The sequence below is a fragment of the Carassius auratus genome, chromosome 34 (genome assembly GCF_003368295.1).
Source record: "Carassius auratus strain Wakin chromosome 34, ASM336829v1, whole genome shotgun sequence".
Lineage (NCBI taxonomy): Eukaryota > Metazoa > Chordata > Actinopteri > Cypriniformes > Cyprinidae > Carassius > Carassius auratus.
In genome coordinates this window covers 27,076,981-27,090,655 of record NC_039276.1, presented here as the reverse complement: position 1 = coordinate 27,090,655, position 13,675 = coordinate 27,076,981, and the positions used below count along the sequence as shown (strand labels likewise).

The window sequence follows — 13,675 nt, the reverse complement described above, 5'->3', positions numbered from 1 at the left end:
TTTTTTATGTAAAAGAAAAATCAATAATTTTGACCCACACCATGTATTTTTGGCTATTGTTACAATTATACCCCAGCAACTTAAGAAAGGTTTTGTGCTCCAGGGTCACAAATATCTGTTTGTGCCTTGGATTACGTCTTCACAATGATATTGATGTGCTGCACAAATAAAATAAGAAATATGTTAAAAATACATAATGTGTGGAAAGAATGAATAGTCATTGCTGTTTTGTGGTTAAGTCCAACCACAGAACCAATGACAGATTACTAAAAGGGCTGATTGGAGTAATATGATTGTGTAATACAGAATTAAGCTTAAAATAAAATTGCAGAGACTTCAGCAAAAGTGTCTTATGTAATGCAGTATCTGGCTTAAGTAAAATTAAAAATGGTCTGAGCAAATTATAATTAATCATCTCCATCTCCAGCCGTACGTGTTCTTGTAAACCAAACTTATCTGCAAGAAGTACAACAGGCAAAAGGAAGCTTTCGATATGAGTCAACAGTGAGTAAATATAATCACATAGAGGCGTACATATGAATAAAAATAGATTGGGGGGAAAGAGCTCAGTTTATGGAGAGGATTCAAATCCAGATGATTATATCAAATGAAGATTAGACATAATAATAATAAGAGGCAAAAACCAGGAAAGACAAAAGCAATTTGCATGGGTCGCAGTAATACCACAGTAACAGCACTACATTAAAATAACAGGATATGGGGAAATTAAAAGAAAAGATATGACAATGCATGCATAAAATAAAGGTTCATCCCCCGAGCTATCAGTGACAGTGAAGGTCAGGAAATCCAATCAATTATTCATTAAATGTGCATTCCCTCTGGCGCCTGCATTCAGACATGTGCACATCTAAATATGGCAGGTCTCTCTCTCTCTCTCTCTCTCTCTCTCTTAAATTAGTATAATTATATGAGTAGTAGAAGTAAAAAGGACATCTTTTACATTTACTGTACTGTGGAAAAAGAAGACATAGATGTGATAGGAAAACAATTAATATAAATAAATACAACCATCCTAAAGTTTGAGTGAGCCGTGTTTTCGGGCGGAGGATTTATTTTTTCATGTATTTGTATAATGCATAATTATGCATAAAATATAAATGTACATTAACATTATATAAGTTATATTGTTCGAATAGCCTTTTTCTTTTACATTTCTATAATAAACAGATAAATTAAGTGATTTTTAAATAATTGAATGATTGACTACTGACTGATACAACATATGTTACTGTCAAAATATACACAATACAAACAAACCGTAGGTTCATTTACAATATTTTAATATTCATAATCAATATTCCAAATATAGTATTTCCAATAAAGAAAAATCTGTAGCCTACAGTACATGTCAGTCTCCATGCAGTGAAAGCTTGTTAATGAATACTTGCACTCTGAATTTATACTCTGACAGTAGTATTTCAGCCGGGATTTATATCCACGCAATAATTCAAACAGAATTGTTGTAAAAATTATCTTAATCTTTCAAAAGTGCTGAGGGGGTGTGTAATAGGCTCAGACCGCCGTGTGGCGGCAGACAGGAGCCGCGCGCTGACTCCAGCCAATCAACGTAAGTGACGGGCGGGGTCTGATGTCTCCAACCAATCAGAGTTGTCGGTTTCTGTGGGTGCGGTCTTCAACAAAGCTCGACTGAGAGATCACATCACATCACCGCTGACGATTCTGGCCGGACGGTCCGTCTGAATTGCTATTTCAAAAAACAGTACAAAACGTGTTTTTGCTCGTTTTTTCACTGGATATTTTTTTACGAGACTTATCTGCGTCGGTTCGCTGTTCAACAACAAGCCGGAAGGTAAGAAGTGCTGAACTTGGGGTTGTTGCTCATTCCTGTCAGACATATTTTGGGGTCCTCCGACAGGTAACGTTAGTCAACTCTCTGGATTTTACAGCCCAGGCTGTTTTTGACCTTTAAATATTTTATCTCACCCAGTCACCCCTGGCCCTTAATTAAATATCTACCGGGGTATTATTTCTGTGTCTCACAGGCTGCGCACATATTTAATGCTATCTGTTTAACTGTGTTTTAATCAATGCGGTGCGATAAAGAAAGAAAGAAGGAAACCAGAACAGTATGTTTTATGTCGATCTCTGTGCCTTTCGGTATTTTTTTTTAATGTAACGTTATCCGTATTCCCTTCCAGTAACGGCAGGGATGAGGATTGCACATCTTTCTCTGGAAACGCATCAGTTCCGCTGGTCTGCCTTGTGACTCCAGCAGCGACCGAGAGCCGAAGGAGGAGGAGCAGGAGACAGCCGATGATCCGGGGCCCCGTCCGCTCCCCTGAAGCGCTGATGCACGCCCGGATCCGCAGGACCAGAGGCAGCTGCACGGGGAGGCGCTGAAATGAGATGAGGCTCAGACATGGAACTGTTGCCACTGCGATTGTTTTCTTCACGTCGTTTCTCAGTCTGTCCTGGTACACGGCTTGGCAGAATGGCAAAGGTGAGTTGAGTTCACCTCTGAGGTCAATTCAGGAGCTGATGGTCTTTATTTCTTATCTGTCAAAAAAAAAAAAAAGTTCTAAAGGAAACCAGCAACTTCTACATTACATCAAGCATCACCGAGTATAAAATCTGGTCTGGAGTAGTGTGAACGGAGTACAATTAAAACTTGCTGTCTGAAATAAAGCTGTTTGATGGTTTAATATCTGGTCTGGTGAACTAAAGGTTGTAGGTTCAAACCCCACAAGGGGTGATCAGTGAACTGATTCTGGGCACCGCAGGTTGTGGGAACACGTCCAGTTGGCCGCACTAGATGACATTAACCTTAAAGGAACTTCACATTTCTGCCCAGAAAGTATCTCAAGCGAGCTCTTAGAAGTCTTAATGTTGGGATCTTCTGTTTATGATAGCACCAAACCGCTCTTGTTGGAAATCAATGGGCTCTGGACTGGAGCACTGCTCTGTGGTCGGTCAATCCCAAGTTAAATCCATCCTAGTATTGATTAGAGTTGTATAAAGCAGATTGTACAATTCTGTACGCTTATTGTTGATGATGTTTGCCAAGCTCAAATCCTTGCTTCGGTCTCACGCAAGCTTTCTCCTTGAGATTTAGCCAAATGTAGAGGTTGACAAATTTGCATTCACCCTCATTTGCATTCCCAGCACAAACAAATGGAAGAGCTTTTGTAATGGCAATGAGATGTTGTACTATATCAGGTATTTGAGATATTTTATTCAATTTGCATGCAAGTTAGTGCTGGGGTGAAAGTTTTGGCCTTGTAAGAGATTTGTTTGTTTTGATGAATTTAATTCATTCGTTAATAGTGTCTCTACTTACCTGATATATTAAATTCTACACATTCACATTATACAGACATTTACTGTACATATAAATACATATCTGTCCTTCTGTATAAAGTATATAGATTTTTGACCCAAAGCTGTGTAATAGACCACAGTCCTGGAGAGGAATCTGGAAAATATCCCTCTCCCCCAAAAACCTGTTTTATAACATCATAATCATATTCAACCTGTCTTTGAGAAACTGTTCATCCTGGATCTCGTTAAGGTTAATTCTTTTGAAGAGTCTCTTTATAGCCTGAAGGTACAAAGAGAGACACTTGTGTATCAGCTCATTGGACAGATCTGAGACATTTAAGCTAAATCTAAGAATAAATGTGATGCACAACATCAGCAGATGAACAGGAACATCTTTGAGAGGAAGGTCACTGTATTCATTGACATGAATCCCTCACATCACACACCTCTGAAGCCCGGCCATCAAGGGTTTACAGTGACTCATTATTCTGTAGTTTAATGCTTTCAGGTCTGAATAATTCGAGTCGGCTTGCTGCTCTGTTGCCTTTCTCTGTCAGAGTGGTGTTAGTATAGGGAAACACATTTATAATCTTTTAAATTGATCATTTATAATGCCATAACTTTTTATGATTGTCCTCTAAGGTTCAGGGTTGAGCAGATCTGCGGCTGTTGTGGGTGTGTTATTGGTGTCTGTAGCCTAGCTGAGCTAGCATTGCTTATTTCCAGCTGCCTGTCTTAATAACTGATTTGTATTTGTGTTTGTATTCCTCATTTGTAAGAATCTGATCCTGAAAGATCAAGTTAAATAGGGCTGTGCAGATTGAGTCTTACATCAATATAAAACATTTCTGCTTTTTATAAAATGTCTATTTAAGAAGAAATGATTTATACTTTTGATCCTTTTATTACGTTGTGTGTAATCAAAAATTCTTATTGTACCACTTCTATAAGGTACTGTATTAAAGAATAAAAAAAAAAAGTACTATTTTTATTTAGCAAGGATGCATTAAATGTATAAAAAATTTAAAAAGTTGATTTGGCGAGAATGCATTAAATTGATCAAAATGATAATGGTTTTCACAAAAATGTTGAGCAGCACAACGGTTCTCAACACTGACGATTAGAAATGGGTTCTAGCAGCAAATTAGAATGATTTCTGAAGGATCATGTGACTCTGAAGACTGGAGTAATTCAGCTTTACCATCATAGAAATAAATAGCATTTTAAAATCTATTGAGAGAAAACATTTTAAATTGTAATAATGTTTTAAAAAACGACTATTTTATTTCTTATTAGCAGCATTTGTAAGTGCCAGCTGTTGTACTTCATCTGTTCATCTTCAGCTGTTGTAGCTTATATTCAAAGCCCATTAGGGCTGATCCGTGACTCTTTGTCATGCTCTTGATCAAGGCACTTAACCCTAGGTTGTTCCAGGGGTCACTTTAATTAGTTTGCTGAAAGTTGCTTTGGATAAAAGAGACTGCTCAATCAAATTAGTAATTAGTTGGCACTTTACATCATTCTGCTTACTCCTGCTATTTTCTCTTCTTCTGCTCCGCTGAGCCGACAGAGGCTTCGCATCCTCAGGGTGTGTGGAAAACACAATAGGCCAAAAATAGCAAAACAGGGAAGGCGTGATTAGCCTGGGAGAAATGGTGAGGGAGGCCGTAGTTTTCTAATGAAGCTCACGGAGAAGAGAGACCATAAACTGGATTGTTTTTCTTCGAGAGGAGCCCACGAGTGCCCTGTCAAGAGGAGAGCAGGAGAGCGAGGGGTTGTGTTAAGCACACTGCTGAGAGAGAGAAGCAGAGATTTGCAATTGAGCGCAAATGAACTCTGAGACTTTGAGAGTTTCACCGTGCAAAGAGCTTGGTCTCTATAACTTGATGACTCTATAGCTTCACCTCCAGAATCATTCCGGATCATTCCGCTGTCAGCGCTCCAGACAAGTCCTCATTGAGTCACAATTACACTCTTATCACTATGGCATCCCGCGCCATTCCTCTTCCATATTAGGCTTGAGAACGCAGCCATCCTCGTCAGGTCCTTGTATGTTTCCAGCTCGTGACATTTTTCAGTTTCAGCACCACGTTTCTCCGGAGCCAGCGGCTGCTGTTCTCGAGCTGTCACAAGATCTCCGTGCTGTCATTCCTGGCAGGTGTTATTGGCCTCCCTGTGTCACCTCACACCGTTCTCTCGCTCTTTCAGGTGTAGGTAGAAAAAATGTGCTACATTATTTCTCTGTAGGGTTGGGAATTGAGAACCGGAAATTACTGGAACAGTTTGGTTTCGGATCCATTATTGGATAGAATGGAATAGAATAGAATAGAATAGAATAGAATAGAATAGGTAAGTGCTGCCTGTTGGTTAGGTTCGGTCAGCATGTTTATCATGAACTGAACCAGTATTTAATATAGTGATGTTTACAGCATCTCCTTTACTCATGTTTTAGATCACTTTCATCTCTTTACATCTGTAGGAATGGATCAGATTATGCTTCTGCTGTGCTCACTTTAGCAAAAAAATAATGTTGAACACAATTCATATTTCATCATTGATCGGTTTCTTTTATGGTGGCTTTTGTTTATATCAGTACTGAATTCTGCTCATACCGCTCGCAGAATCTGTGAGATGTGTCACCTTTTTTTTAATAAGATGGATCATAAAATTTTTTTTATTGTTCTGATGAAGCTGTGCGACACAACAGATATTTACAAACATTTCACAAGACAAGATTGGCTCTTAGTTTTCTCAAAGTGGAGGAACTTTTAATTCTTGCCACATTCCCACAGCAGCAGTATACTGGTGTCAGTCCTGGATTTGAGTCATTTATGTATTTCCGTGTGTGTTTTTCTTAACTTCCAGAGCTGCAGATACGAGCTGTGTGTTGTTTAGATCGAGTCACTCCCGTCGCTTCTCTGTGAGAGACTCGAATGCTCCTCTCATTAAGTAGAAAAGCAGCCTTCAATTAATCAGGATTTGATGACATGACGAAAAAGTTCAGCACAATAATACTGTTACTCTGAAGGTGGTCAACGGATGTCATCAAGAACCAAGGGCATGTAAACAACGCAGAAGTTTATTCTTGTGGAATATGTGTTTTGCAGCTTCTTCAGGGCAGTACATGAAAAAGAATGTCTAATATCTGTCTTACTCTTTTGTTAAACATTGATTTTTCATGCCACTTTTCGGATAAGTTCATATATCCCTTGCCTGTGGAACAAGCAGAGCTGTATTTAGGCACTCTCTTGTAAAAGAACAGAGGATTTCCATTATTCTCTATACTCTGCGATTAATGAATGCCGTTTCTTTCTTCACCGGCACAGACAGGAAGAGAGGGGAAGATGAAGGAGCTCATTCATTGTTGGTAGGGTTTGAGAAGTGTGTTTGGATCCCAGCCATTCCTAACCCCTACCTTTCCCTTTGTTCTTGCTCATGGCCTTTCTCTCTCTCATGTCATACGACCAGCACACAATGGCTCTCAACATTTCCTCTGTCTTTGTTTCTTATTCCCTCATTCACAGTCTGTTTATGTTTAACAAGCCTAAGTGGTGATGAATTCAAACATGATCTGAAGTGGATTGATTTGGAGATTTCACGCTGCGTGTGGAAGCTGACACCTTCGATCTGGTTTGACGTTTGGACTAAAGATCAAATAACAAACTTAAAACTGAATGCTTACAGAGCTTTATCATCTGATTTTTTTAAGTGTGTGTGTGTGTGTGTGTGTGTGAATAATTGGAGTGGAGTAAGTGGCAAAAATGTATTGTTATTTTAGACAATGGTAAAGTAACACCATGGTTTGTTTATATCATATGTGATGTAGTAACAGTGTCGCTCTGGCTGATTTATTGATTAATATTTGGCCATTTGTGATTGTTGCTTTTGCTTATAACTTTTCTTAAACCCGTTTTTTTTTTTTTTATCATAAAAAGGTAATGATATTCAAGTTAAATGTAGATTTTAATAATATAAAAAATACCATAAAATGTATATATAATTAAATTAATAACGATAGTGTTCCTGTGGCTCAAGTGTTAGAGCGCTACGTTAGCAAGCACAAGATTGGGGAATCCAAGGGAACACATGTTAGGGGGAAATTGTTAGCTTGATTGCAATGTAAGTCACTTTGGATAAAAGCGTCTGCTAAATGCATTCATTTAAATGTAATTTAATAATGGTTATTAATGATTTTTTTTCTCACCATATTTTTATTGTTACCAAATTCTGTGTTTTAGCGTGTCTGATTATTTAAATGCATACAATTTTTTTTTCTTAAAGGAATCTTATGATTTATTTTTTTATTTTTTAGAAATTCTGCGTTTTCCTTTAACATTTTTTTCTGGTTATCATGTGAAGGCATAGAACATTAATTACATTTTTCTTTTAATTATTGAAAATGAAACAAACAAAATTTTTTGGCAACAAAGCGGATTTACCATTAAAATTAAAACATGGAAGAAATGTTGGTTTTTTATTCTTTAAAAAACAATGTTTGTTTCATTTTAGTAGTAGTTGTAGTAGTAGTCTATTTACATTCTACTGAAAATAGTAATAGGCACCATGTCTTCTAATCAGACCGCCTTTTATTTTGACGGGGTGCAGTGAACACCTTTACAGTTCTGTGTAAGTGATACAGTCTGAGGATAGGATGCTAGTTTTACTCAAATCAAACGGTCAAATGCTCATGAAGTGACTCTCAGAGCAGCTCTGGAGATGTTGTTCATGTGTTTAGTCCTCATTTAGTGAGACGGCAGATGCTGAAAACACAGCAAGTGTTTGTGTGTGTGTGTGTGTGTGTGTAGTAAAATAAATGAATTAACAGAGGCACGCAGAACATGCAGTATTCATATTTAAAATGACTTTTGGGGCTTAATATGTACAGATACTAATCCATATCGCGATTAGATTTAAGTGTAATGACCTACTTTTGATAATTGATGAATGAATTCCGTCACATTCCACTTTAAACCGTGACTTCTGTTTTTGTGACTGGATCCATTTATGACTTGGCTTCAGTCATCTCCAACTGTTGCCCTGTTCCTTATTAATATTGTGTATGGGAAAGAAGGAGCATGTTCTGAATGTCCATATCCCTTTGGGTTTTGACCTCTGCACTCTGTCCTGGTTGGAACCAGAAGCATGTGACTGTCCTCTAAAGACCCTGACACACACACACACACACACACACACCCAAAAGACTTTGTGCTGTTGTAGACCCTTGTCCCAGTGATTCCCAAAAGTGTTTGTGTTATATAACTTGTGTATTTTAAATAACTTCTCGTTCCTCATAATGTACAGTGTTCATTAAAAAGTAGTGAACTCTAATTTCCAATTTAAGCAACTAGAGGCTTCCTGTTAATAATGAAAAACTCTCCCGTTTTTAGAGCTTCTCTGTTTCCTGTGGGGGGTAGGCTGATGTCTGGTGCAGCGTTCAATCACATTCGACCATTTTTAATTTCTAAATGCACACGTCTGGTCTAATTGTGAATGATTCATTGGTGCATGTTGTTCTAAAGAAAATCTTTGGGAATGTTTGTTTAAAAGTTAATGAGTTTCTATTTTAGCTGACATCCCCTAGGTCACACAGGCGTTTGGATATAATGTTGAAAATTGGTAAAATGGCTATTTTGTCATTGTTCTAGCAAACGTTCCTGCGGTCTGACACATTTTACATGATGCAGCTAATTCCCAATGGACAAAAGTTGAATCCTATAGGGACATCACAGTGTTTTGAGGCAGTTATATTACATTTTATACTAAATCTTGAGAGATTATATACTCTGTAGATGTCACAGCTGTTCACACACAATGTGTTTTTGCAGTGAAAACACAAGATGCACGTTGGAGGCAGTGGCATGGGATAAAACACAAGGTTGCGACTGGATTTGAACTTCTTTAACTAGAGCGTTTTTAGATTTTTTTTTAGATGTTACGCAAGATGCGAGCGCATTGGACAAACACATCCATCAAATGCATGTTTACATAGACAAAGCAATGGAAAAGCAGCAGAGTGGAATGCTAAAAAACCTGTAAAGGATAACTACTGTATGTTTGATATTTCGTGTTTGCATGCAGGTGCTGTTCTTGTTATACATTATACGTTCTGAATTAGTTTGGCATATCGCTCAGCCCTAAATGACCTTCTGTATATTTGCTTTAGCTCAGCAGATAAAGTATTTCAGATTACAGAAGTAAGATTGGTTGCAAACACTGTTACATGTTGACATTTTCAGGAGTTTCTCCCAAAACCTGCTGCTTGCTTTCATCATCTGTTCTTCGTAGTGCGTCTCTCCATCTCGCGACCGAACAAAGCCAGTCCTTCTGAAGGCGCTCTGTTCTCTACGCTGGTCCACGGGTTACATTTTTCCACTGATGTCCCCTGTGAGTCACTTCTTTTTTTCTCGTGACAAATGTCAGTGTTCACCCTGAATTATCCCTGAGGGTGGAGAACGAATGGCTGGAGCAGTTCTCCTGAAGTGCATTTGAGTTTGAGACGGCGCAGGGAACAGCTTTCACAGCTGCACAAGAATAAAGAACAGGTCACATGGTCAGCATCACTACACTGTCCTCACCCAAAACCAGAAGCTCTGCCGACAATAACAAAATTACAGCACTTAAGTTGACACCCAGGCAAAAATGGTTACTTGATTCTGTAGTCGTTTTCAAAACAATTGGAAAAAAATTGCAAAATAGTTTGGTGGCTTATATAATCTTCTCTAAAATTTCTGTCTCAGAAGCAACTATTATTTTAACCAAGATGCCACAGCTGTAAAAAAAGTTGTGAAATGTCATAAGTGAAATAATTTTAATAGAAATCGACTGGGCAAAAAGTTCCCCAAGCAGACTCTCGGGATGCTCGTGGTCACATGAATTTGCCGCATCATGTTCAGATGACTGCATTATTTCTTATGTCATTGCATAACATATTTCACCTCTTTAGACTCCAGTTAAATCCTGATGGAAAAAAACAGCTCTTGTCCTACATTATTTCCACCTCGATATTCTCTTTCACTTGTGCATGTCACATTACATAAGTTCAGTTTTTGGGATTGACAACCACATTTACTAACAGGTGTGAGTCTCGAAATGTCCCGTTCACACAGCATCTTACAGTTACGTTTGGTACACTGTCTGTAAGAGCTTACAATGGTAGTCAAAGCCCTATTTCTTACCAGTTACCAAAGCAGCATAATAATATAATAAAGTTTGATCACTTCTGATATAACAAGAGTCCAGTTGAGCCGTGATTGGATGGCGATTCAAATCTTCATTAACCGACAGCAGCTTTTATATTTGGGTGGAGAGCGGCCATCTCCCCGGAGCATTTGGTCTAAATCAGATGTCACAGCCTTAAATAACCAAACTGTGTGTGAACGTGACCTTATTAAGGATTCAAATACAGAAGCTGCCACAGCACAAACAGATTACAGTGACAAGACAAAGATGATAAATAGGAAATAATATTTTACAACAAATATTTTAAATAAAGTAGACGACAATAGATAGCATTTGTGTGTACAGGTTTTATGTACAAATTCAAGGAAATGCAAATAAGAAGTATGGTGTTTTTAAATCAACAAATAAATGTATAATTAGTGTTGTGTATTACACATTTATTGGCAAGTTAACTGTTGACGAGACCGACTGAAATGGTACTGGTGCTCCGATCTCTGTATATAGCACTGACCGGATCGTAAGAGCAACAAGAGGAAGTTCAAAGAGGAAGTGGTCTGGGCGTGAGGGGTCCAGAGTGATTTTACCATCTCTTTTACTCACTCTGGAGGAGTGCAGTTCTTGGAGAGTGGGGAGGGTTACACCAGTGATTACACCAGTGATTCTCTCAGCAGTCCGGACTCTCCGCTGCTATCTTCTAAAGATTGATTCGGTAGCTGAGCTGAACCGGACAGGACAGACTCGACTGAACCGTGTGAGCAGCTCCTGTGGCAGGTTGAACTTCCTCAGCTCATGAAGGAAATGAAGCCTCTGATGGGCCTTTTTTAACAATGGAGTCAATGTGAGTGTCCCACTTCAGGTCCTGAGAGATGGTGGTGCCCAGGATCCTGAGTGACTCTTCTGCAGTCACAGAGCTGATCATGATGGTGAGTGAATCAACAGCTCTTAGTAAAATAAGATGAAGCAGCAGCAACAAATGGGTTTTAAAACTAGGTTGGGACTTTTGTATATGTCTGAATTATTCACAGAGAGGTTAGACGTGCATTGAAAAACAAATGTGTTGAATTGCAGAAATTGAGAGAATGTGCGGCAGGAATTGGAGGGGCATGGGAAAAGATAACAAGATTACTGGGATGTGCAACAGTTTCTGTGCTAATCCATTTAAAGTGGCTGCCGTCTGTCGGGATATTGAATGAGTTTCTGTGGTTGAGACAGACACTAGGGTAATGGTGATTTCAGGGCTGACTGGTAGACCCTTGCAAAATTAGCGTAATCTGATACTGGCCTGATGTTGTAATGCAGTCAATAACTATTAGACAAGTCATCTGTACTAGTGGTTGTCAACCAAGAGGGGACTAATAAATACTTAAGATACTTAAGTATTTAAAATTGTATTTATATATTAATATTTCTATCTCTAATTTATGTTAATGCTAGAAAAAGTCAAGAAACAAACTGAAATCATATTTTATATTTTACTTAAGTGACTATTGTTTTTGTTGAAGAAAATTTAGTTCTGGAAATTACATGAAATTGGGTTAATTGAATAAATATATTAAATGTCCCAGCTTCTGCATGGTTCTGCAGATCTATGAGGTCAATATTTCAGCAGGCTTGTAAAATAATTTGTGATGTAAAAGCTTTAGTCTGGCTGAAATCATACCAGTTTATTTCTGTGAAGCTAGATAAAGCATAACAGACTTGTGATGTGTTTGTGGCTCAGTCTCATCCATCATAGAAGTTATTCACGTTATTAAACTATTAGACTTGTTTAAATTGAATCGGCCAGCTTCATGTGGGACTGTATTTCACACTTCAGGATGATGTGGTTGTTAAATACTGCCGAGGCATTGATATATAAACACAGGCAGTAAAGTGCTCGGGTTATGACGTCAATATCCGGAACATTTCCAAAAGGAGCTGTATTTGCTGTATGAATGGGTTGAGTGCGCTGAGAAGGGAGCTTTGGGTTGAGAAAGTGAGACTGATGTTTTTTATTTTATTTTATATTTGGAAGACGTCCTGCCTTGCCCTTGCACTCAACCAAAGCTGCGTTTATTTGATCAGAAATACAGTAAAAACAATAATATTGTGAAATATTGAAAAAACATTCATGTGTAAACCAAACCGACCGCCCCCCCCCACCCCAGGATTCTTCGATTAAACGAAGTTCAAAGACACAGCATTAATGTGAAATGGAAATATTTTTGCGCCATTATGAATGAGTTTTTGATCAGTTTAATTGCTGAGTGAAAGTGTTCATTTCTATTAAGTAGTAAAAAAAGGACTGACACCAATCTTTGAACCGTAGTCTATGTCTACGTTGTATATTTAACCATTTGTAACAACAACAAGCTCTCTGCCCAAGGCTGCAGCACTACGTGTGTGTGTGTGTGTGTGTGTGTGTGTGTGTGTGAGACAGACTAACATATAATAGGCCTGCAGCCCTTTAAAGTGTGCCTTCTTAATTTGAATTAGAATCTGGAGGCTTGAACACATCCTGCCCACACTCAGGGCAATGTTGTTTTCTTTGTAGTCACACAGGCCTAACATTAAAAACATGTGTTTGCCGATGGTGTCAGATGTATTAAGGAAATCTGCTGATCTGTGTAATTTGATGCTCTTGTTATTGTTGGATAAAGTGCCTTGACTCTCCGACATACTAAAGTCATTATCTCTGGGAATATGAGCGTTTCCCTATAGCACTGGCTGCCCAAACCACAGAGGAGTTCAGTAGCAGTTCGGCATGATCAGTGATATAGTGTTGAGCACAGTAAACTGTTGTGACCCCATGTGGCTTTAGATGGTTTTATTTTGATGTATAGTATTACTGCATGCATGCGTTAATCTGCTTGTACAGGTTAACGACTCTGAACTGGTTTACCAACCAACTATGTTCCTGCACTTGTACCAGGGATGTCCAGGTCTGTTTTTTGTACCCCAGATCCGATCCATAATTAGTGTGACTGCAAAAAGTATTTAAAGAGCTAGCCGTGCCAAAAGAGCCCACGGTTGAAGAAACTCCCATTTAAATGATAAAGGGAGGGGAAGATGCCCAAAATATAAGCCAAGAGCACAGGATGTCACCCCTGCACCACTGTAGCTGAAGGGGAAACTGAAATGCTGAGGTGCTGAATCCTTACCAAACCCCCTCGGTGGTAAAATGAAGAGCTTGCTGGGAATGTAGAAGCTTAGGATA

At 38.6% G+C, this 13,675-nt stretch overlaps 1 protein-coding gene across 1 annotated transcript in view; it reads left to right on the top strand.

Moving 5' to 3' along the window:
- The first annotated feature begins 1,671 nt into the window (after positions 1-1,671).
- LOC113053666 (alpha-1,3-mannosyl-glycoprotein 4-beta-N-acetylglucosaminyltransferase A) overlaps positions 1,672-13,675 on the top strand; it is a 32,001-nt gene continuing 19,997 nt past the window's right edge. The window contains exons 1-2 of the mRNA XM_026218849.1: positions 1,672-1,831; positions 2,181-2,482. Of these exons, the coding sequence (XP_026074634.1) occupies positions 2,389-2,482 (94 nt within the window). The 5' untranslated portion in view covers positions 1,672-1,831; positions 2,181-2,388. The remainder of the gene's footprint in view (positions 1,832-2,180; positions 2,483-13,675) is intronic.